Here is a 23,197-nt window from a genome sequence, read left to right as displayed (position 1 = left end):
GTGGCCTGTCTTACACTCTGCCCAAGTTAACGTTTTGCTACTCAGATGAAATTGTTGTGGTGTGAACAAGGTACCCAAACTAATTCCATCAGGTTTGTGTCTTTTGGGTTTGGTTAAATTCCTCGGTTTGTGTGTCAGGTGAACGATTGGGGGAAGACGACGTGTCACAAAAACTTTGCATTCACAATGAAATTAAATACCTCACACTCCCTCAAATATCATTTTTTTTGGTATTCGTTAATTTAAAACACCAGACATTTCAATTTAAAATACTAAGATTACACGTCATACCTTGTTGAGAGCATGCACTGGAATGTTTGCAGCAATATCTCGAAGATCCCGTTCTGCATCATATTTCAAGTCATTGGAGACACTGAACCTATAACACAATCACACTGAACTTGATTAACACTGACTTTACCTTACATTTCAACAATATGCTTTTTTTTGGGTGATCTACATTTGTTATTCAGCATTTTATTTTATGTGCTCATACTGGCATCAACAACATTTCTATGCATTGAACACAAAGGAAGAGGAATGCCATTCAGATTGTGAACCTGTTTCACCATTCAGTTAGAACCACACAATACCTGCAGACATACACCGATCAGCCAAAACATTATTACCACTGACAGGCAAAGTGAATAACATTGATTATCTTTTTACAATGGCGCCTGTCAAGGGGTGGGATATATTAGGCAGCAAGTACAGAGAATACAGAGCTTTATTTGTCATTCGGTACCAAGGTACCAAACGAAATTACATAGCAGTCACACAAAAAAAAGAACCCAAGACACATAACCCCAACACAAACGTCCATCAGTGACTCCAAACACCCCTTCACTGTGATGGAGGCAACAAAACTTCCACTCTCTTCCCCACGCCCACGGACAGACAGCTCGTCCCCGACCGACCCGCACAATCCCCGCAAGGGGATGGGAGTCCCCGCGGCCGAACAGTCAGTTCTTGAAGTTGATGTGTTGGATGCAGGAGAAATGGGCAGGAGTAAAGACCTGAGCAACTTTGACAAGGGCCAAATTATTATGGCCAGCCGAATGGGTCAGAGCATCTCTGATACGGCAAGGCTTGTGGGGTGCTCCCGGTCAGCAGTGGTGAGTGCCGACCGACAGTGGTCTGAGGAGGGACAAACCACAAACCTGTGACAGGGTGTTGGGCGCCCAAGGCTCATCGATGCGCGAGGGCAACGAAGGCTATCCCGTCTGGTCCGAACCAACAGAAAGTCTACTGTGGCACAAGTCACAGAACATTTTAATGGTGGTCACGGGAGGAATGTGTCACAATACACAGTGCATCGCACCCTGCTGCATACGGGACTGCACACGGAGGACCAACAGCATATGAGGCAGGTGGTCATAATGTTTTGGGCATCAGGTCATAATGTTTTGGCTGATCGGTGTATGTTTTTTGGTTTTAGTTTAGTTTTTTGAGACACAGCATGAAAACAGGCCCATTGGCCCACTGAGTCCACACTGACCACCAGTCACTCGTTCACACCATTTCTACGTTATCCCACTTTCTCATCAATTTCCTACACACGGGATAATTTACAATATCCAATTGACCTACATACCCGCACATCTTTGGGATATGTGAGGAAACTGGAGCACGCGAAGAAAACCCACACGGTCACAGGGAAAATATGCAAACACCACACAGAAAGCACCCGAGGTCATGATCGAACCAGGAGTCTCTGGCACTGTGAGGCTGTAGCTCTACCAGCTGCGCCATTATGCCACCCTTTAATTCCCCAAAGTTTCAAACTTTAAATGAAAATAATGTAAGAAGAAACTGCAGATGCTGGTTTAAACTGAAGATAGACACAAAAAGCTGGAGTAACTCAGCGGGACAGGCAGAGTCTCTGGAGAGAAGGAAAGGGTGTCATTTCAGGTCGAAACCCTTCTTCAGATGAAAATAGTTGTATAATGAGAAAGTAATTTTTTTAAACTGTCAAACTTTTCTTTATACTTTTGATGCCGCAGTTTATTTCATACTTACCACAACGATTTCTTCCTGTCCCTCCTGTAATTTTCATGAATGATGCCGGCCACTGTTCTTCCCTTTCCAACACCAGCCCCATCACCAATAAGAAACCCCGCACGATGGTTATTTTCTAACAGTATTTCATGTTGCTAAAAAGACGTCAGAGAAATTGAATTTTCTTCACACAGAAATATCTTAGAATAAATATATGTACAAAAAAAGCCATTCCAATGGATGGATGAATATATGATTCTAACAACTAGGTCCTTGATTTTCTGTCTGGGATTTATGAATTTATCTATGGTTAGGATAGAAATAAGGGTCAGGCAATCTAGAATATGATAGAAAAATCGGCTAAATTGCTAAGCACTGGCTTTTTATATAAACAGTCCCGATCTGAATTTTACAATTGTCCAGAATAGGCTGGTTTATGATCTTTCAGAGTGGAATCACCTGGCAAGACATTGTTAAGGTTCAAACACAAGGATTGTTGATCAAAGTACTTTTACGATGTTGGAACATTTTGGAATTATTTTCCAACCGGACTTACTGACATAAATAAAATGATTAAATGATATAATTTTTCACAGCAAGCACTGAAATTATGCATTTTAAGGAGTAAGGTGACAGAATTATTTATAAAATAGCATAATCTTTCAACATTTAATTTTATGGTTTCCATTGTTTGAACAAATGTAAATGACATCCCAGAATGTGTACACTTTACTCAATAATGTTAAATGTAACTGTATCGTGGTGCCCTTTTGCAGTCAGTTCCACTAATACCTATTAAATCTAAAGCTAGCATGCATGCTTAAGCAAACATTTTTTAGGGTGCTTTATGATATAATTTTTAGAGATTACAAAATGTATGATTTATAGTTATAGCAGAGCGACCCAAGGGTATGAGCTCAAATGGCAACATGATGAGTTGTATAACCGAACTGAATATAATTGTTATCGTGATAGATGGCAACATAAAAAAATATCATGAGAACTTCCAGATTGTCGCAAAAAAACAAAGTATATTATTCTTTGAGGAAGGAAAATAACCTTCCAATACATGATTTCAATCCAAGGTTATTTGACAGATATGCTTAATTCAACTGTTTTAAAGGAATTAAATTGCTGTAAAGCAAGAAGGCCCACCGGCTGGCAATAATCGTGCTTAAGTGACATTGTAGGGTCACTTACTTCATAAGAACAAATATATAAAAATAATAGAGTAACAAGGAACTGCAGATGCTGGCTTACAATTAAAAGATACAAAGTGCTGGAGTAACTCAGCAGTCAGGCAGCATCTCTGGAGGACATGGATAGGTGCCGTTTCAGGTCGGGAACCTTCTTCTGACTGATTGTAGTCGGGGTGGGAGAAAGCTGGAAGCTGGGGCAAGTCAAAGCCTGGCAAGTAATACGTGGATACAGGTGAGGGTTTATTTTTGATAGGCAGATGGTTGGACAAAGGCCAGAGATGAAAAGACAGAAGGTGTGAGACTAAGGATTAAAGAATTGCGAATTGTGAAGCCCAAGGATAGAATGTAGGTGGAAGGGAGGGGCCAAATCGGCAGGAGTTCAGGTGGAACAATAGTTTGAATCATTTTTTAATTTACAAATTTATTAACCATTTTGGTATATTTAAACCACACACAACCACAATGTTCCATTAACTTAAGTGCAATAAACACACTATACCTGACATGCATAGATGATTGCCTCTAGTTGTAGTGCAGACAATGAACCATTTGAAATTGTCAATGGAGGAAGGCAAAGGGTGTATCTGATGTTTGGAGGTGGCACACTAGACAATGTACTTGTTTCAACCACTCTGTCTGGGTGGTTAATTCCAATTTTAGCTGCATAAGAATATAATTTAATATCTGAGATATTTCTGTATTATACATTGAACACACAGTCATTCTAAAACAATTAAACAACAGTCATATTATTTTACAAATATATCTATCTAATATCAGGATTATTTTTAAGCAAGCTTTCTAACAGAAAATATTTGCATTCTTGCTTTTAAGAAATCTTCTGCAAGACGGAATACGTTCCAAGAGAGAAACATTGATGCCTAACGATGCAGTCAGATTTGATTATGGGAAGAAAATAAGTCGCAACTAAGTATTATAAGAGTGAAGTGGTGTAGGAAAGTGAGTGAAGGTTCATCTTCAAGATAAAGGGATAAAACCATGCAAAGATCTTAATTGAAGGCTAAAGGTTTTCAAGCTGATTTCCGAGGGAATGGGAGACGGTTTGACCATGAACTGATCATATATTGGGAAATCTTTGTTATTCCCGATGAATTGTAGCTTATGAGTGGATGCTCCTGAGGAAACCAGGGCATTGGCGAGGCTTTGTCAGCAAATGTGGAGAAGTAGGGATAAAACTAGTGGTTCAGAGTAAAGTAAAAGTGGTGTCTCGCCATACCGGGAGGAAGGCAAGTGCTGACCCGAAGACCAGCTATGGCATTTACGCATTCTGCTTAAATGGAAGCAGGGAAAGAGCAAGAAGATGAGTGGCTGAAAGGTGACTGTAATTCAAAGCCATGTTCTTTTTGATTTAAATTTGGAGGGAATTGTACCTTATTTAGGTCATAATGTCGAATTGGGAAACTGAATAGCACAGCAGTCTTATGATCAATGGGAGGAGGAATTCAGATCATGTCAAACGCTGTCAATGCAGACAGTGTTTCTGGATAATACCTCTGAAAGGAATCATCTCAATAATCACTAGTGGGAAAGCTAAGTAAGGATGGGTCTTTTGGCTGTACAGCGATGGATGTGCAAGGGAGCAGGCTGTTAGAGAGTTTGTAATATCGGAGGTGAGAAGTAGAAGTGGAATCAGAAATGCTTCAGAGAGATGAAATCTGAAAGATGTTAATTTCTACTTCAGATGTTAAAGATGAATTTAAAGATGTAGATAAATGATTCGATTTCAAGATATTTGTGCACAAATTAATTTTATTTTAAAAATAAATCTTATGGCATCTCTTTCAGATGTGATAAGGTGGTTAATGACCAAACATACTGTTGCACAAAAGGTCATTAATCTATCACAAGAAATGACCACACAGCAATCATCACAACTTACATTTGGAAGGGACATAGTCTGCGTATGTTTCTGCATGCCCCAATTCTTCAGGCTCCTCTTCATCAGTTTCTTCTTCTTCGTCCAGATGTATTGACGTCTGAATGAACATCAGAATGTGGAAAATCTACTGAGATCTATTCATTTTATTTGCTTTTTGTCAAAATACCTTACTTTGTACCTTTCATTCATTGCCAACTTTAAAATCTGAGGAACATTTGTGCCATTGTAGCTTTAAACTGATGAGGCTTTTGGAATTGCGAAATTATTTCAGTTCAGGCTAAGCAGAAAGGACTTTTCAAAGAGAGTTAGCCTGTAAAGTGTTACTCAATAATATATCAGAAACACCTCATGAAGGTCAATCAGTTTTCCACAAAAAATTGCAGTTACCCAGTAAAATAAATTCCGTATTGAAGCATTTCAGAACATTGTACGGCATATGTAATCATTTCTTCCATTGCTAATAGATGAAAGTCAAGCTACAATGTGACTGCAGTTACAAACTCTGCTCCACAATCTAAATCAACAGCAAGGATGATTGATGTGCTTAAGGCTTCCTTGAAGAAATGCAACATTTCCCACTGTGGATTGGAAATTCCAGCTCAAAGTGAAGTAGAAATATTCAGGGTGATATTGAGAACCTTGAAGCTATGCAGGGAAGACACAGAGGCACAGTGTAGAAAGCCGAATAAATGAAGCGTCTCACAAACTATCCACCCTTCAGTCCCGTCAAGCATCTCCTGCCCCAGTTATGAAGAGCCCACCACTCCCACATTAACCTCATCAATCACCTCAGAACCTGCAAAACCAAAGTGAAGGTCGATCATCCTCAATCCTGAGGGACTGCCAAGGAAGAGGAAGAATTACACAAGACAACCCTCAATAGTCTCTCACCGGCTTACGGATGTTAAATGGTGCAGTTATGGTGCAGAACAAAACCAAGTAACCAGCTCAATGGATGTGCAAAATGTTCCAACTTTTAAGAATTTTCAAGCAGGATAATGTGATAGCCACTAATGAACAAACAAAATATTTGCTTTGCCTTATTTACATGGCGAATCAAGTATGAAATCAACTGAAGGTATCGAGACAACCTAACACTGAAGATTTAAGAACAATCTGATGAAGTTTAAGTCAAGAAAACAAGGTCTTGATGTTCTGTGACAGTTAATACTTTGCAAACTATTATATATTTTTATTTAAATAAACTTTTTTCTTCAATAGATTAATAAGATAGCTATGAATTAGGCAGCAAAATTACCTGGAAAGAGGGAGTTGGGCCATTGCTAATTTGCAGATGATTTGAAAATGACTGAGTTGGAAATGCAAGGGAAAGCTGTAAAATACAAGAGACAGATCATTTCATTCAATAAAACCCAAATAAACTGCAAAACTCTCATCATGAAGCTCTTCAATAACTATGGGAGGGTTAAAATGTGTTAATATGAATATGGAGTTAGAGAAAGTTATGCTGAAAAGGACCATCATCAACTGAGGGCAGACAGTGGACTATTCTGATGAACAGGCATGGAGAAAAGTATGCAGTAGGGATGGGGGGGGTGAATGATTCATGAAATAGGAACAAATGAGGGATAAGACAGCTACAATTGTAATTCAAAATCTGAGTAGTGCAAAAGAGTGTAAAAGTACAATAACGAACTAACCAATGAGTCGGAGTTAAGGGTGAGATTATGTGGTACCACCTCTGGAAATGGGGTGTGTGAGAGGTGATTGGTTCAGGAGTTGGATAGCACTGGGGAAGAAGTAGTTTTTTAGTCTGGATGCCCAGGGTTTCAAGCTCCTGTATCTCCTCCCAGAAGATAGAAGAGTGAAAAGGGAATGGCCTGGGAGACTGGCATTGTTGACTGTATTTTCAGCCTCCAACAGAATCCATTACTAACCTCTCCACTGAATATTTGGTACTTTAGTCTATTCTTTGATTCAAGATAATTTTGAGCATTCATTTTGGATGATTACATTAAAGAACCACATTACTCCCATGTATTTAAGAAGTTTATAATAGCACAACACTGTACCAACAAGATCAAGAAATTGCAATGTTAAAAGTGCTCTGTCATACAGTTACATCTCACCAGTACTGACCTCACAGTCGGTATCTATTCTTGGGTCCCAAATACTTGATGTGAGACCGTCTAGATTAAAATCCTCGGTATCCGCTATATCATGCAGTGATTCAGGTGAGGAGAAAAGAGAACTGTCATCTATATAACTTAAATCCTGCAAACACAAAAAAAATGGAAAGTCTGGTTAATGACAAAACACTTCTCACTGCTTGACTAAAGTAGACTTTTTAAATTTGAAAGTACCATTCTCAGTATTCTTATAACATAACTGCATCCATGATTAATCACCATTAATCTAGTCCCTACAATATTTGCAAAGGTTAAAATTACGTATTTTGCTTTAAAAATGTAAACATTTTTCAACGATCCAGTGATCCAATATTTTCTTTTTTGTACATAAGAAATATAGAATACAGATGCTCCCCGACCTATGTAAGGGTTACGTCCCACAGACCTTTGCGTAAGTCAGACGTAACGTTAATTGGAAACAGAAGTGTTACCGCGCAAGCACAAATTTACCATTTGAAGTGGAGACCACGTGGGAGGTCCGACACGAGACGAGGAGGGAGCTCCTGCAGAAGACCAGGCGGGAGCTCTAATAGTGATACCAAGTGGGAGCTCCGACACAGAGACCAAGGGGGAGTTTCAACGCAGAACCAAGTGGGAGCCCTGGGGTGGAGACCATGGGGGGGGGGGAAGCAGAAACCTGTGGGGGAGCAGAGACGAGGGGGGGGAGCAGAGACAAGGGGGGAACAGGTACCGGGGGGGGCAGGGACCATTGGGGGGGGGGGGGGGGGGAGAGCAGGGACCAGACGGAGGCCACGTAGGTGTCAGTGGGTTTAAAGAATTACTTTTGGAAGTGTCTGTTTATGTAAATCGCCTATTGCGTAAGTTGGGGAGTACCTGTATTCCACATTAATGTCTACATCCTAAGGAAGGAAGGAATACTCAAGGAGGTAGGGTTGTGTAAATTATGATTATCATTAATCAAAGGTAAACTTGAATATGCAATCAACACTGAAATCAGCATTCACTCTTGCTGATTTTCATGATTCACTGATCGCCTGTGCGATTTTATTTACTTGTTCTGTTAAGAGACCCATGGCTCAGAGAGCTGCAATTGCTCCAGGGTTTGGGGAATAGAAATCTGGCTCCGCCCGTAGCAGCTGAAAAAAATACTTACTGAGCTGAGCCACTTGTTTTTAACTCCTTTAAGCTGCTATGTTACGCAAGTCCTGGTAAATGTAGCTGACCAATGCAATATTTAAAGCAGAATTCCCAATACATTACGGGAACCTGATTTCAGACTGCACGGCAGGCAGCTTGCTTTGATAAGAAATGATGACGGGGCAAATGTAGCAGGTGAGGTCTCATATGAATGATTTTCAATGTTTAAGATCCTTTTAAGGTCCCCCTCACACCAGGGTTGGGATAGCAGTGGGGCCAGTGCTTGGCAGGCCCAGAGTTTAGATGGGATCTACTTCACTCTAAGTGCTGTTATTTGGACCCATGACATTTAGTATTTGTGAAAATTGAGTCGTATGTTAGGAAGTTATTCTGCATCGAGGAAAAATGATTTAAGGACGAGATTAATTTGTAGCTGTGTTATTTTGTCTGAAACGGGCTCTTCTAAAGAATTTTTTTTAAATGGCAATCCAACTCTTGCATCCCCTCATCAGTGAGAGAAACTAGAAAGACCACAGTGTTCCTCAGAAATATCTCTCCTAATGCAGCAACAATGCAAATAAGTCATCTGCCTACCAAATCAGAAAGCAAGATAGATGCTAATTGCCTGTGGAGTCTGTGGAGAAACCCTGGGCCTGCAGCAGCCTTACACTTTAATTCATCGCCCCACTTCTGGCCTCTTTTACCCTGTTCCACTGAAGTCTAATGTGAGCAAGAGAAACAGCTTCTTCAAACAAGGCAAATCATAGCTTTCCGGGCTCAATACTGAATTCAACAATTGCAGCTGATTAACCATTGCAGCTGAAGAAGGTCTGATGAAGGGTCTCGACCCGAAACGTCACCCATTCCTTCTCTGCAGAGATGCTGCCTGACCGCTGAGTTACTCCAGCATTTTGTGTCAACGTTTGCAGCTTGTATCACAGCAGGCCAGCTCTGACGCCGTCAGGCTGCAACATGAACTGAGTTTTTTGCTCGTCACAGTTGCTGCCCGACCTGCAAGCCACTTCCAGTATTCATTTTAAATTCAGATTTTCAGCAATAGCAGTAATTTGATTCACAAAGTGTATTTTCTCTCCCTCCTTTGTCCTCTGTTATCTTCATTTACGTCTTTTTACAGATAGATTAGATGCAAGCATTCCACACCCAAACATCTTCTTTGTTCCACCCATTTCCCCCCTCTCTCTGCAACCGGTAACATGTTTGGTTTCCAACTTTTCCTAGTTGAATTGAATTGAATACTTTATTGTCATGTGACAAGTCACAGTGAAATTCTTTGCTTGCATACCCAAAGTATCCAAATAGTCACCCATAAAGGACGCTTACAAAGTAATTACCCAGCGCCTGGTCCCCCTTAGTCCCCCCCCCCCCCCCTCACAGCTGTCCCTCCATGCCCGGTCCTCCATTGTCCTTCCCCCTCCCTCACGACAGTCCCCCCACACCGGTGGTCCTCCTTTGTGAAGAAAGTTCACTGACATGAAACATTTACTCTGCTTAGATTTCCACAGTGGCTGCCTGGCCAGCTGGGTATTTCCAGTATTTTCAGCTTTTATTTTTTTAGAACAGATCAGTTCCCTTTCTTACCGCAAGAGAGTTAAAAGGGAAAAACATACAAACAAAGAAAAATTGTGACATTTTAAGCCCTTAAGCCAGCATTTCTCAACCTTCTTACCCTTGCAGAACCCTTGAAATAATTTTCATGTCAGGGAACCCCGACGTAAAAATTATTATATATCTTTATTAATCTCTTTCTTTCTCTTTCATAAACTTACGTTTCATAAGGCAAACAACACACATAAACTTTTCATAAACTAACAAAAATATATATAAACACAAACTTTTCATAAACTAACAAAACTAAACATAAACATATTTAAATTCATATAACATCCCTAAATGATGGGCAAAAATCACTAAATAACGTGGGTGAATGAGGGACTGTACCTGCACGCCAGTAAGCACAGACAGGACTGATGGAGCCCGTTCATGCGTCTGTACTCGAGAGAGTCACTTGATGATACACAAATCCATCATGCACAGCTCCTGTCCACTGACCACTAAAGGCTGTTTCACACAGGCGCCGTATAGACATCACTAAATATATTCCCTATGATTATTATACTTTTAAATGATATAATAGGTTGAAAACTTTATTATAATACCCAAGAATTTTCCAAGAATACCCCGTATGTAAATAATAAAATTATGGGTATGAAATTAAACACAAAAATGCATTAACATATAATTAGCCTATTTATCACAATTTCTCTTGGAACCCCTACCTAGGGTAGATTTGTGATAAATTGAAACATACACATGTAAAGATGCAAGCCGAATCTAATCTGGTTCTAATTCCCTCAAACTTTTCCATTTACATTAATCTTATTGGGTTTAGTTTAGAGATACAGTGTGGAAACAGGCCCTTCGGCCCACCTGGTCCATGCCAACCAGCAATCCCCACACTAACACTATCCTACATACATTAGGTACACGTTACAATCTTACCACACCAATTAGCCTACAAAGCTGTACGTCTTTGGAGTGTGGGAGGAGACTGGAATTCCCGGGGAAAACCCACGCAGGTCACAGGATGAACGTACAAACTCCGTACAGACAGTACCCGCAGTCAGGATCGAACCCGGGTCTCTAGTGCTGTAAAGCAGCAACTTTACCACTGCACCACCATGCCACCCGCTACTTTGGTTTTAGGTTCATTGAAAAAAACGATTAATTACTGCATAACTTGTAAAATAAGAAATAGGTTGGATTTGATTAATATTCTACAATCTAGAATATTTACTAGTTCAGAACCAGCTAATTCGCAAGGATCCTGGGTATTTGAGTTTTATTGAATTTATTGAATTTACTTTCCATTTTAACAAAAGCACTGAATGTGATTCAACATTCACAGCAACCAGTTATCTTTAAATAACATTGATTAATTTTATTTTAAATTTATGCTTAGTTCCAGTTGCCCCTTTAATCATATTTTGCAGACTGATTTGCCTGACTGATTCAACAACACAGCTGACGCAATGACTAATATTGTTTTTGGAAATATTTTGATTACATTGAGGATTTCAGACGATATGCTGGCTGTTGATCATTCAACTACAATTAAACAAGATATCCTCTGCAGATCTTAATCTGTATTTTGCATTTGTCAAGTCTAACATCAATGTGAATTCCCCAATAAACATGCATGTGAACAAAAGGCCCACATCCAACTAAGAAATGTTAGTATCAAAGCACGTGATTTCATATAATTTATAGCACATTGTCTCAGACCTATTTTTATTTTACTTCATTTTGTGTTTTACAGAAGTAATGCGCCCTCTTTAAATGTAACAGAGGCACATTAAGAAAATGCCACAGAACAAATGTACCTGCTACCATTGGGGAGAAAGTTCTGGGAGCTGGAGAACCATTACCTCCAAGTTCAGGAACAGCTTCTTCACAACAACAGACAGCAACAGATATGAACTAAATGCTGGAGTAACTTAGCGGGTCAGGCAGGATCACTGGAGAAAATGGATAGGTGACTTCCTCGGCACCGACCCACTGTGGACTTTGCACTCTGGTTACTTTACCTACTTTGGTTTTTGCATTATCATTGTCCCGTTCACTGAGAATAACTGATAATTTATTGTATGTTTATTGTTTCTATTGTGAGTAATGCACCTGTAAAGCTGCAGCAAGTTATGATTTCATTGAAGATAGACACAAAAAGCTGGAGTAACTCAGCAGGACAGGCAGCATCTCTGGAGAGAAGGAATGGGTGACATTTCGGGTCAATACCCTTCAGACCAGTTAGGGAAAAGGGAAACGAGAGATGTAGACGATGATGTAGAGATAAAGAACAATGAATGAAAGATTTGCAAAAAGGTAACGACGATAAAGGAAACAGGCCATTGTTAGCTGTTTGTTGGGTGAAAACAAGAAGCTGGTGCGACGAGGGTGGGGGAGGGATAGAGAGAGAGAGGGAATGCCGGGGTTACTTGAAGTTGGAGAAATCAATATTCATACCACTGGGCTGTAAGCTACCAGTGTTCTTGTTCAAATCTGGTGCATTGCTAAATAATACTGTTGGAACTCATTCGTCATCTTGTTTGCTTCCAATGCTGGCAGATCTTGTCTCATTCTAAATTTGTTTCTCTCTGCCAAACAGAGGATCACAGAGTTGGGCTATTCAAAAGCACGAATGACAAATATTTCATTTAGAAAGTTAAACCTGCATCCAAATTGGTATACTGCTCTTTTTCCCCCTCCACAGATGTCTGATTTCTTGTGCATTTTGCATATTTTCCATTTCTGTTTCAGATTTACAGGATGTGCGAGATCGATATTACTAAATCTATAACCTGTAGAATGTTACACTTTATTAACATATTCAGATCCCCACCCCCCTGTGTAACGTCCAGTGTATCACACATGGTGGTTTTGTGATAGTCATTTCTTTCCTGTATAAATGGGTCACTTTATAAATCAGTTCACAATGATGTATTTTGGGATCACTCCGTCCCTAGCCAACGGCCTATCAGGGAACCTCCCTGTCTGAGGTTATTTATTGCTGGCCGCGATTTGTGCTGAGTTTTTCATGCTTCCAATCCAACCCCCCAATCATTCTGAAGGATCCGACTCGAAAAGCCACCTATCCATTTTCTCAGGTGATGCTGGCCTGACCCGCTAAGTTACTCCAGCGTTAAGTTTCTATCTTTGGTATAAATCAGCATCTGCAGTTCGTTTTTATATTATATCTCACTTTTTAAATGATGAATTGAATAATAACCGGAGGTAACTAAGAATTTAATTAGGCATACATTACAGAAAAACCGTGGAGCCAATTAGTTATCAAAAAAAGTTTTGCATTAAGGCGGATCTCAAGTGAACCTCATGGCACAAGGGAAATATGTGGTGGCCGGACTGGTGTGGGAGCGGTTTCATTTCGTGGAACACTGCATCAGTTCTGGTGCAGTAAAGGGTGGTATCAATGGGATAGCTTTTCCCAACTGGGATAGGACACCTCCTATGGCAGAAAAGATAAATATAGAGCTAGCAGAAGGGGAGACACTAGACTCCAATATCTCTGTTGACTACACCTCTCCCAACTGCCTGAAGGACTCCAATCCATGTGCTCAGTTTCTCCAGCTCTGCCACGTCTGTGTTGATGACAAGACTTTCCAAGCCAGGGCTTCTCAAATGTCTTCCATTTCCCTTAACTACGGCTTCCCCTCTCTGAAAATGGATAGAGCTCACAACCACATCTGCACTCTCCCTCCTCCTTATTGCCCACAACACATTTGTGCCTGCTCCACTATTCAACAGGAGCATGACTGATCTTTAACCTCTGTGACACTTTTCTACAGTAACCCTAGCATGTCTTAATATTCTCTTAATATTAAATCTTATCGATCATCCTTTTTCTTTTTAATTAGTTGCACAACTATCCCAGCATGGAGTTTTCTGTATAGTTACAAGCTCAATAGAGAGAACCTTTCCTAACTGTGGAAGAGAGGAATGAAGTTCATAATACCAAGGAATCCATTACAAAATTCAGAAGAAGTTTCTTTACCTGAAGAATGGTGAGAAAGTGGAACAGAAAATGATTGAAGTGAATTGCCCTTAAGAGAAACCATGGCGATGGAGAGGGTTGATTAGGGCAGCACAGTGGCACAGCTGGTGGAGCTGCTGCCCAACTGTGCCAGAGACCCAGGTTCGATCCTGACCTTGGGTGCTGTCTGTGTTTGTATATTCTCCCTTTAACCGTGTGGGTTTCCTCTGGGTGCTCCGGTTTCCATCCAAATCCCAAATACATGCCGGTTTTTGATTAATTGACATCTGTAAATTGTCCCGAGTGTGCAGAGCGTGGGTGGGAAAGGGGGATAACAGAACTATTGTGAATGGGTGACCGATGGCCGATGTGGATTCGGTGGGTCGAAGGACCTGTTTCCACGTTGATTCTCTAAACTAAACTAAACTAATGAGATTTACAAGGCTGGAAAAGCAAATGCAGAAGTAGGGAATAGAGACTAATGTGAATAAACGTATATGAGAATAGCTGGGGGGGAGGCTGTAGTGGGGCCTAACTAATAGTAATTGTAGTGAGTGCAAGGAGGATCAGTAGAAAACTATGTTCCAGAGTGGAAGGACTGATGAGTGCTTGGTGTCTTAGTACTCTAGCCTGATGAAGTTCGTAAGGGAAGCTGAAATGAGGAATTTAGACAGATATTTTTAGATTTCTATGATGTTTCGATACCTTCGCTCTCATCCTGATTGCATTTCCAAACATGACAAAATGCTATGAAATGGGAATCCTGACCTCAAAACAGTTCTGTATTAGGATGGTCAGGACATTGACGTAGAATATTTCCAGCTTTTGAATAAGTTTTTATTCTTTATTTGTGCTTGCTTTAAATATTAACAATGTGCTTTGCTTAAGGATGATGGTATGTAAATATTTGACTCGATTTCAATGTGGCTCCGGTGACGTGTCTCCACACGGTTAAGGAAAGGTGGACACTGGGGTAACTCAGCGAGTCAGGCAGCACCTAAGGAAAGGCATGTGTGCTGTTAAGGGTACAAGCGAACCAAGAATAATTTCAGAACGGTGTATAATAATTGCTTAACAATAGTTATCTTTATATTTTAAAGAGGCAACTTTATCTATCATCAGAAAACGTACCTGTGTTTTCCATCGTTTTTAGAGATATAGCATGCAACCGGCCTTTCGGCCCGCTGAATCCACGTGGACTATCTAGCACCAATTCACGTTAGTTCTGCGTTATCGCATTTTTTCACCTACTCCCCACACACGGGGGGGCAATTTACAGCAGCCAATTAACCTACAAACTCGCGCATCATTGGGATGTGGAAGAAAACCGGAGCATCCAGAAGAAACCTGCATGGTCACAGGGAGAATGTGTAAATTCCACACAGACAGCACCCGAGGTCAGGATCAAACCTGGGTCTCTGGCTCTGTGAACAACAGGTCTATCAGCTACCCCACTGTGCTGCCCTAGCCTAGCCATTGGTTTCTTTTAACTATGTTGTTTAAAGCAGAAAAAGACTTTCAGCCCTATTAAGCACACTGCAAAAATGAATGAGGTCCAGGATGAAATGTAATCAACAGTGTCCATATATAAATATTTAAATATAAATAAATACATAACGATGTATATTTAAATATAATGCTAGCAGTTTTGGGTTCTGCGATTGGGAAGCCCGCCTCTTTGAGTTAACCAAGCACATGACTGCCAGTAAAGATTTCCCAATCGGTAGGCAGGACCAAACATTTTGCAATAATTTTTTATAGACGTCCTTGTGCGAATCATATACCACAAGTCTCCAAATATAAGTCACTTCATATTTTCAAAATGTGTATATCCTGTTAATTTAAGAAAAATGAACACACAGCAGCTCTTGAAACATCGCTTTCTGCATTCTTGCCAATTAAACCACAGGGCAGTGAGTGATTCCATGCACAGATCTCCTCCACCTTGCGCTAAAATCACACCCTCAAAAATAAAGGTTATTTTGAAACCATAGTGAGGAAAGGGGTTAGCTGTCATCAGTACAATTACCTCACGTTTTCCCCACACAGGTAATTAAGCAATTTCAAAATCATTTACCATTATGTTAGATAAGACACCGAAGATAGTATAGTTTCCTTGCAATCGCAGGATTTACTCAAGCAAAAGTACATTTATAATGAGATAAAGGGCAGTTTCTAAAAGATTTTAAAATATGTTCACTTCTATTACAAAAGTTTTTACAGTGGAACAATTCTAAGGCGGTGAAAGCCCAAAGTGCTTTCATCTCTCTGGAAGACAACCAAATGACCACTGCACAGGGCCACACTGTGGTGCAGCTGGTAGAGTTACTACCTCACAGCACCAGAGACCCATAATTACAATGTTTGGTATCTACTGGGATAGAAAGGGTTGAAAATGATATGGCCTAAACCAAATGGGGCTAGCTTGGATAGACATCAGAGTTGGCATGGAAGAGTTGGGCCGTAGGGCCATTTCTGTGCTTTAGACTATAAGACATATGAGCAGAATTAGGCCATTTGGCCCATCGAGTCTACTCCATCATTCCATCCTGGCTGATGTATTTTCCCTCGCACCAGTGTCGAGACTGCAAAATGGAGCACCTGCCTTAGAGAGAATCCTAGAGGTTGCTCCAAAGTCTTTTGTACTGCATCTCTTCAGAGTCTCTTCTTTCAAAGATCCCCAAGATCTTCACATCCTAATTATATGCTTTATCAAGGGTTGCAGCTTCTAACTGGGTCAATTGGCAAAACATGCAGCTAAGCCAGTATTTCGTTTGCTAAATTTTAAATTGCATGCACCTTCCCTCTGGCTAGTCACATTGTAAGCCACCAAATTCCTCTCACTGGGAAAGGGGCAGCACGGATACAACAGCAAAATCTCCAATCTACATCCCACAGCCAATATGATGAGATTGTAATTTTTACGTAATAACATGAAATATTCTGTCTTCACAGAGTTATGGTGGGTCATGACAATAATATGAGACAACAAAAAAAAAAAACCTTTCTATTTTAAAAGTTCAAACCATTTTGTTAAATGTTTCATCTTCGCCATACACTCCTGCAAGCGAACAAGAAAATCAGTAAAGTTGTCTGCTGTTGCATTTGTATCCAGGTTTGGTATATAACCCTTTCTGTCTTGAAAATGCCGAAACATCAAGCATCCTCCTCCCCACCTCACCAATAGCCCAATTTCTGCCAACTGCATCAAACTTGACCAAAGACTGTTAGAGAAACGCCATGCACTTAGCATCCTCCCAGTTCAAGCAGATGACAATATTTTCATTAACTTCAAAGCAATTTGTCAGAATCAGCAATGTTTCAGAGCGTTTAAAAAATGACAGTAAACGGGATAATTAATTGAGACGTTTTGAGAAAACAGAGTTTAAAGCAGTTACATTTCGAAGAACTGAATGTCAAGTTCAACAGTGTCAGTTCTTTCTGCAACGTAAAACTTAAACATTCTTTTTAAACTAGCGTCAACAAGATTTTGTATTATGTCATAACATTTCAAAGCAAGAATTCACCCATTTATTCCAAGTGTCAAATCTTCCTATTGTAATTTAATAACATTAAACAACACAATGAAATGACATAGACAATATATATCTTTTCCGCTGAGAGATACGTTGTAAGATTCATATGTTCAGAATACAGATTTTGCTTACACCTGGAACTTCAAAAAATTACTATTATTATAAAATACAGTTAATAAAACAAGCACCAGTATGGGGTTCACTTGATTTATAAAGATTTTGGTGCCATGTCTAAACATCACCGTACTATGGTCTGTCCCAGCGCAGAACCTGATATGGCACCTCCAAATATTAAACAGTTAGAAAGCAAATATTACCTTGTTGAAAATTCTCCAGGCTGATTCTAATTTTTTATGCAAATGCATGAAATCCATTCCAAGCAAAGCTCAGATCCACAACAATGGAAGAAGGTAGTACCATTCAAAAGCAACTTCTTCATATTAAGGTGCGGGGAAAAAAGCACAATTGGAGGCTCCTCCTTTTACTGTTCCCACTATTTGCATATCTGACCAAAGGTTAGTCATCTGTCTGCCTTCACACACCCGCTTTAAGGAAGAGAATATTTACAGGAAATGATGCACATTTGGTAAGCAGAATTACCGTCAGTCATGTGCCACTTACTGTAAACTACTGAGTTTAACCACTGCAGCTCCAAACAAATGAGTAAAAGTAGTTACAAACTAAAGTTAGATAGAGCTCTCGGGGCTAGTGGAATCAAGGGATATGGGGAGAAGGCAGGCACGGGGTATTGATTGGGGACGATCAGCCATGATCACAATGAATGGCGGTGCTGGCTCGAAGGGCCGAATGGCCTCCTCCGGCACATATTTTCTATGTTTCTATGTTTCTAAAGGCTCGGATGGAAAATTTTGAATTGTTCATAAATTATTTTACTTGAAAACTTTACCATTTTCTTTTCTATTCTTAAATAATCATAAAACTATCATTTTAATATCAATACAGCGACTAATAAAGTTAGTATAGTTAAAGTAGAGTTAAAATAATTTCTTCTTTAAAAGACAATTTTATATAAAAATGTATTTTTCAAATCTCAGTTCAGGTAAATAGATCATTCAAATTAGGCAACTAAAAGTTAAACACATAAAAATCAATGAAGAACTGAATAAATTCCAAGGAAAAACAAGCGTAATAAGGGCCCTGATCCAAAACATCACTTCTCCATGTTCTCCAGAGATGCTGCCTAACCCGCTGTTACTGCAGCAGTTTGTGCCCTTTTTTGTAACCGCAGCATCTGCGGGTCCTTGTTTCTACTTTCTCTACAATTTCAATTTTTGTGATCTCTTTTGCAATATACAGAATGCTTAACTGATTTCAGATCGAGTCATTTAACTGGATTAATGAACCCAGTTTAATATTGTGCTTATCTTTTTAAAGAATCGGTGTGAAACTTCGTAATATTGCAATAGATACAGACAGCTCAGTGTTTTCTGCTTAATATTTACTAGCTCCTATTGGAATTGCATGTTGTATATATGAGGTAATGATTAGACATTTGGGCATGCTATATGGCTCCTTTGGCCATTGAACAGGAAAAGTGATATCGGGCATGCTAACCTTTAGCAACCATGTAACAGGAAAAATATACAAAAAAAAGAGTGGGATTAGTATGAATGGGTGGTGGATAGCCAATACAGACTACACAGGCCGAAGGGCCTGTTTCCATGGTGTATTGTTTCTGTGACTCGAGCCACCAGTTACACTTCCCACTCCATCCTTTCCACTGATTTAACAAAGGAGAATATTGCAAGAACACAAAAATAAATACTTGCTAAATTATTTATGAACATTTGGCAGTGTGAGATTAAAATGTCTCCATATCTAGCACAGAGGAAGAGTGTTGTTGTTATTGTTGGCGAAACACCTCAGGCCCAAGACCCTGTGCAAGAGAGGATCTTGGTGGTTTTCTCCACCCAGTTATTTAGAGCTGCCTCATCACTCAGCTCACCCTCATCATGAAATCATCAGAGGGACATTTGCAGTTGATTGCAGCACACTCATTTTGAGTTGAATGTTTCACGTTATGAATGTATGAATTCGCAATGTATGCATGCGAACAGCAAGCAACCTTGAGCAGATTAGTGGCAAGTAAAATCCTTTTCAGACTCTCACCACCTTTAATAACAGTGGCTGGCAATGTACCCCTTGACATTTAGCAGAATTGCAGTTGCTGCCGCCCCCCCCCCACTATTAACAACCTTTGGAGTGGAAGGGAGGGGGGAATATGCACTGGGTCAGCCACGTAAATACAAGGGCAGGTAAGAGCTGGATATCCTGTAGCGAATGATTCACTCATATAGTGTTCCAACCATCTAAAAGGTACAAATCAGGAGTGCAATCCACTTGGTGGGGTCATTGCAACTCCAATAAAATTTAAAAACTCAATACCATCACGAACAAAGCAACCTTCCACCACCTAGCAAATTCACTCCTTCCACACTGGACACCATGTGTATCAAAATGCGACATTTTGCATCGTCTACAAAATACGTTATAGCAACTTGGAAAGTTCTGTTCGAAAGCCCCTTACAAACCCCACTCTCTAAGATCTGGAAGGACAAGGGCAGCAGTGGATGGGGAAAAACTGCCATTTGCTCTTTATCCTCTATACCACACGCCTGCCTGTTAGCTGATAAAACGCCATATCACGACTCTCTCAAGGTTACTTAGAGGATAAGCGCTGAATACTGGTCTTATCAACACATACCATGAGAGAAAAGAAAATGCAAAACACTGTGGGTGCTTGAAATTTAAGTAACTACAGAAAAGGTGGTCAGTATTTGAGGAGATAGAAGCAGACTTAACAACTGAGGTTGAAGACCTTTCATCACTCTCCCCAAATGTGCTGCTTCGCCTTCTCAACATTTTCAGCATATTTGGAGAGTCCGATTAAAGTTCTTCATACTGTGTTTAAACTTCTGCTGTAATTCATTTTGTAAATTTAGTACATTTTGGGAGGTATTGCATTTTGGGAAGGCTAACATTGATAGGAACTACACAGTGAATGGTAGGGCTCTGGGGTGTGTGGTAGAGCAGAGGGATCTAGGCGTGCAAGTGCATGGTTCCTTGAAGGTGGAGTCGCAGGTAGATAGGGTGGTCAAAAAGGCGCTTGGCACATTGGCCTTCATCAGTGGAGTATTGATTATAGAAGTTGGGAGGTCATGTTGCAGTTGTACAGGACGTTGGTGAGGCCGCATTTAGAGTATTGTGCTCAGTTCTGGGCACCATGTTATAGCAAAGATATTGTCAAGCTGGAAAGGGTACAGAGAAGATTTACAAGGATGTTGCCAGGGCTAGAGGGTCTGAGCTATAGGGAGAGGTTGAGTAGGCTGGGGCTCTATTCCTTGGAGCACAAGAGGATGAAGGATGATATTATTGAGGTGTATAAAATCATGAGAGGAATAGATCGGGTAGATGCACAGTCTCTTGCCCATAGTAGGTGAATTGAGGACCAGAGGACATAGGTTTACGGTGAAGGAGAAGAGATTTACTAAGAATCGGAAGGGTAACCTTTTCACACAAAAGCTCATGGGTGTACGGAACAAGCTGCCAGAGGAAGTAGTTGAGGCAGAGACTATCCCAACATTTCAGAAACAGTTAGACAGGTACATGGGTAGGACAGGTTTGGAGTGATGTGGACTAAATGGAGGCAGGTGGAACTAGTGTAGCTGGGACACGTTGGCCGGTGTGGGCAAGTTGGGCCAAAGGGCGTTTCCACACTATGACATATTGGGCATTAGCATTCATGCAAAACTGCCAGATTTTAAAACAAACCTCTTAGTAGGTTGATTTTTTTTTCTCACTTGTATCCTTAACTTGTGAATTAAATTAAGCATTTGAACCTTTCACAAATTGCAAGACCTCAGCTAGCTGCTCCTTGCATCCATTCTCCAACTTTCTCCTTTTCTGCTTTCAGACTTTCTCATCGGCAACTGTTACTATTGGCCGAAGGAAATTCTGGATATGATGTCTCTCTCGAGGATGATATCAATGTGCTGTCTCAATGTGCTGTCCACACCTAGGTTCTCATACACATTGTGCAGGATTATTGTAACAAATTGCAGTGGGGTGGGTTACAAAGCATGTACAACACATGAATTAGGAGCAGTAGTAGGCCACTCAGCCCCTCAAGCCTGCTCTGCCAATTAAAATGTAGTTACAGCTAAAATGATTACAACGTCAACTCCTATATACCCATGATAATCTTTCACCCACTTATTCATCAAGTATCTTTCCACTTCTTGAAAAAATTCAAATATTGTTTTCATCTTCCTTGCAGAAAGGAGTTCCACAAATCTAAAGCCGTTTAAAAGAAAAATATTGTCTTGTCTTTGTCTATATTTAAATCTATATACTAAAACTCTCATTTGTTTGTTTGTTTGTTCCTGAACTACAGCCAAACGGTACACGATAGCGTGACAATTTTAGGCCCCCCCCTTACTCACCGTCGGCCCTTTGGTGCTAATGGAAGAAGTTTCATTATCGGTGAAATCGGTGTTATATTTTTTAAGTTATTCACATTTTAAAGTTTAAATCTATCTTAAGGAGGGAGGGACGGGGGAAAAAGGGGGAGCGAGGGGGGTAGGAGAGGGTGCTGCACCAATGCTGGAGAGGTTTGGGCCCAATGGGTCCACTTGGTCGAGTAGATTCTAAATTTTCCCACAAGAGGATATCTTCTGTCCATGTCCAGCCTATAAAGACCCTTCAGAATTGTGCTTGCTTCAATCAGATGCCCTCTAAGTCTACCCATTTCCGACGGATCCTATTTCAGGGATTAATCTAGCAAAAGCACCTCTGAAGTGCCCTAAATGCATTAAAGACATTGTTTATAGAAGACTACCAATATAGTCCACAATACTCCAAAGTGTGTTCACCTATGCTTATACGAGTAATTGTAAACGGCCTATGTCTGTATTCAATTCACCCAGCAGTAAGCATCAGCATTCTGAGTTTCCAGCACAATACCTGTGTGCTAGCCTTTTGTGAATTACGCCAAGGAAAGACAGATCACACCGTACATCAGAACCATGCAATCTCTCAACATGATTCTGTTATACTCCTATTGCTAGGATTTCCTCATGTTGTACACATTTTCCCATATTATATACTGTTAACCAGATCTTTGTCCACTCACTTATCCCAGCTCAGCTCCAGTAGAGTTCTGATATTTCGCTCTCCGATTGTTTGGAAATCCCGATTATTCAGTATCTGGCTCAATGGGTGGTGAATCCCGTGCTCCTTTAACATATGGGATCCTGGTTCCCACACTCCCTCTAACACACCAGGTTCACATGTTCTCTTTAACATCAAGGGCCCCCCCTCCACATAATCAGCGAGAAATTGGCAGGAATGTGGGGAGAATAAAAAATGGGATATAGGTAGGATTAATGTAAATGAGTGGTCGATGGTCGGCAGGGTCTAGGTAGAAACAGTCCCCAAAGGCACTGTTTCCATGCCGTATGCCACTATGACTCTCTTTAAACCCACCCCAAGCTCCCACTAAATTCCTTGGGGTCCCAGTTTCCACGGTCCCTTGAAAAGCATTGGGGCCCCATTTCCCATGCTTTCTTGAAACTCACTGGAGTTCTTGGTCCCATGTTGTCCTTTGACTCAGATGGGGCCTTTTCTGCACTCCCTGGATATATTGGAAAACTTGTTACAGTACCATCTAATGGACTGTATCAATTGGAATAACAACCAGCAGTTCCTAAAATCTGCCACTTCAGCACCAA

The 23,197-nt window shown here is 40.4% G+C and overlaps 1 protein-coding gene across 6 annotated transcripts in view; it reads right to left on the bottom strand.

The window, feature by feature from the left end:
* sbno2b (strawberry notch homolog 2b) overlaps positions 1-23,197 on the bottom strand; it is a 121,737-nt gene that overhangs the window by 48,100 nt on the left and 50,440 nt on the right. For all 6 annotated transcript variants that reach the window (XM_078424130.1, XM_078424132.1, XM_078424131.1 and 3 more), the window contains 6 exons: positions 7,198-7,332; positions 6,356-6,430; positions 5,098-5,194; positions 3,697-3,857; positions 2,020-2,153; positions 292-379 (listed from right to left, as the gene is read on the bottom strand). In XM_078424130.1, the coding sequence (XP_078280256.1) occupies positions 292-379; positions 2,020-2,153; positions 3,697-3,857; positions 5,098-5,194; positions 6,356-6,430; positions 7,198-7,332 (690 nt within the window). The remainder of the gene's footprint in view (positions 1-291; positions 380-2,019; positions 2,154-3,696; positions 3,858-5,097; positions 5,195-6,355; positions 6,431-7,197; positions 7,333-23,197) is intronic.

Source organism: Rhinoraja longicauda, chromosome 28, assembly GCF_053455715.1.
Source record: "Rhinoraja longicauda isolate Sanriku21f chromosome 28, sRhiLon1.1, whole genome shotgun sequence".
Taxonomy (NCBI): domain Eukaryota; kingdom Metazoa; phylum Chordata; class Chondrichthyes; order Rajiformes; family Arhynchobatidae; genus Rhinoraja; species Rhinoraja longicauda.
Note: the sequence above shows the minus strand (reverse complement) of the source record. Positions and strands in the feature narration are given on the sequence as shown.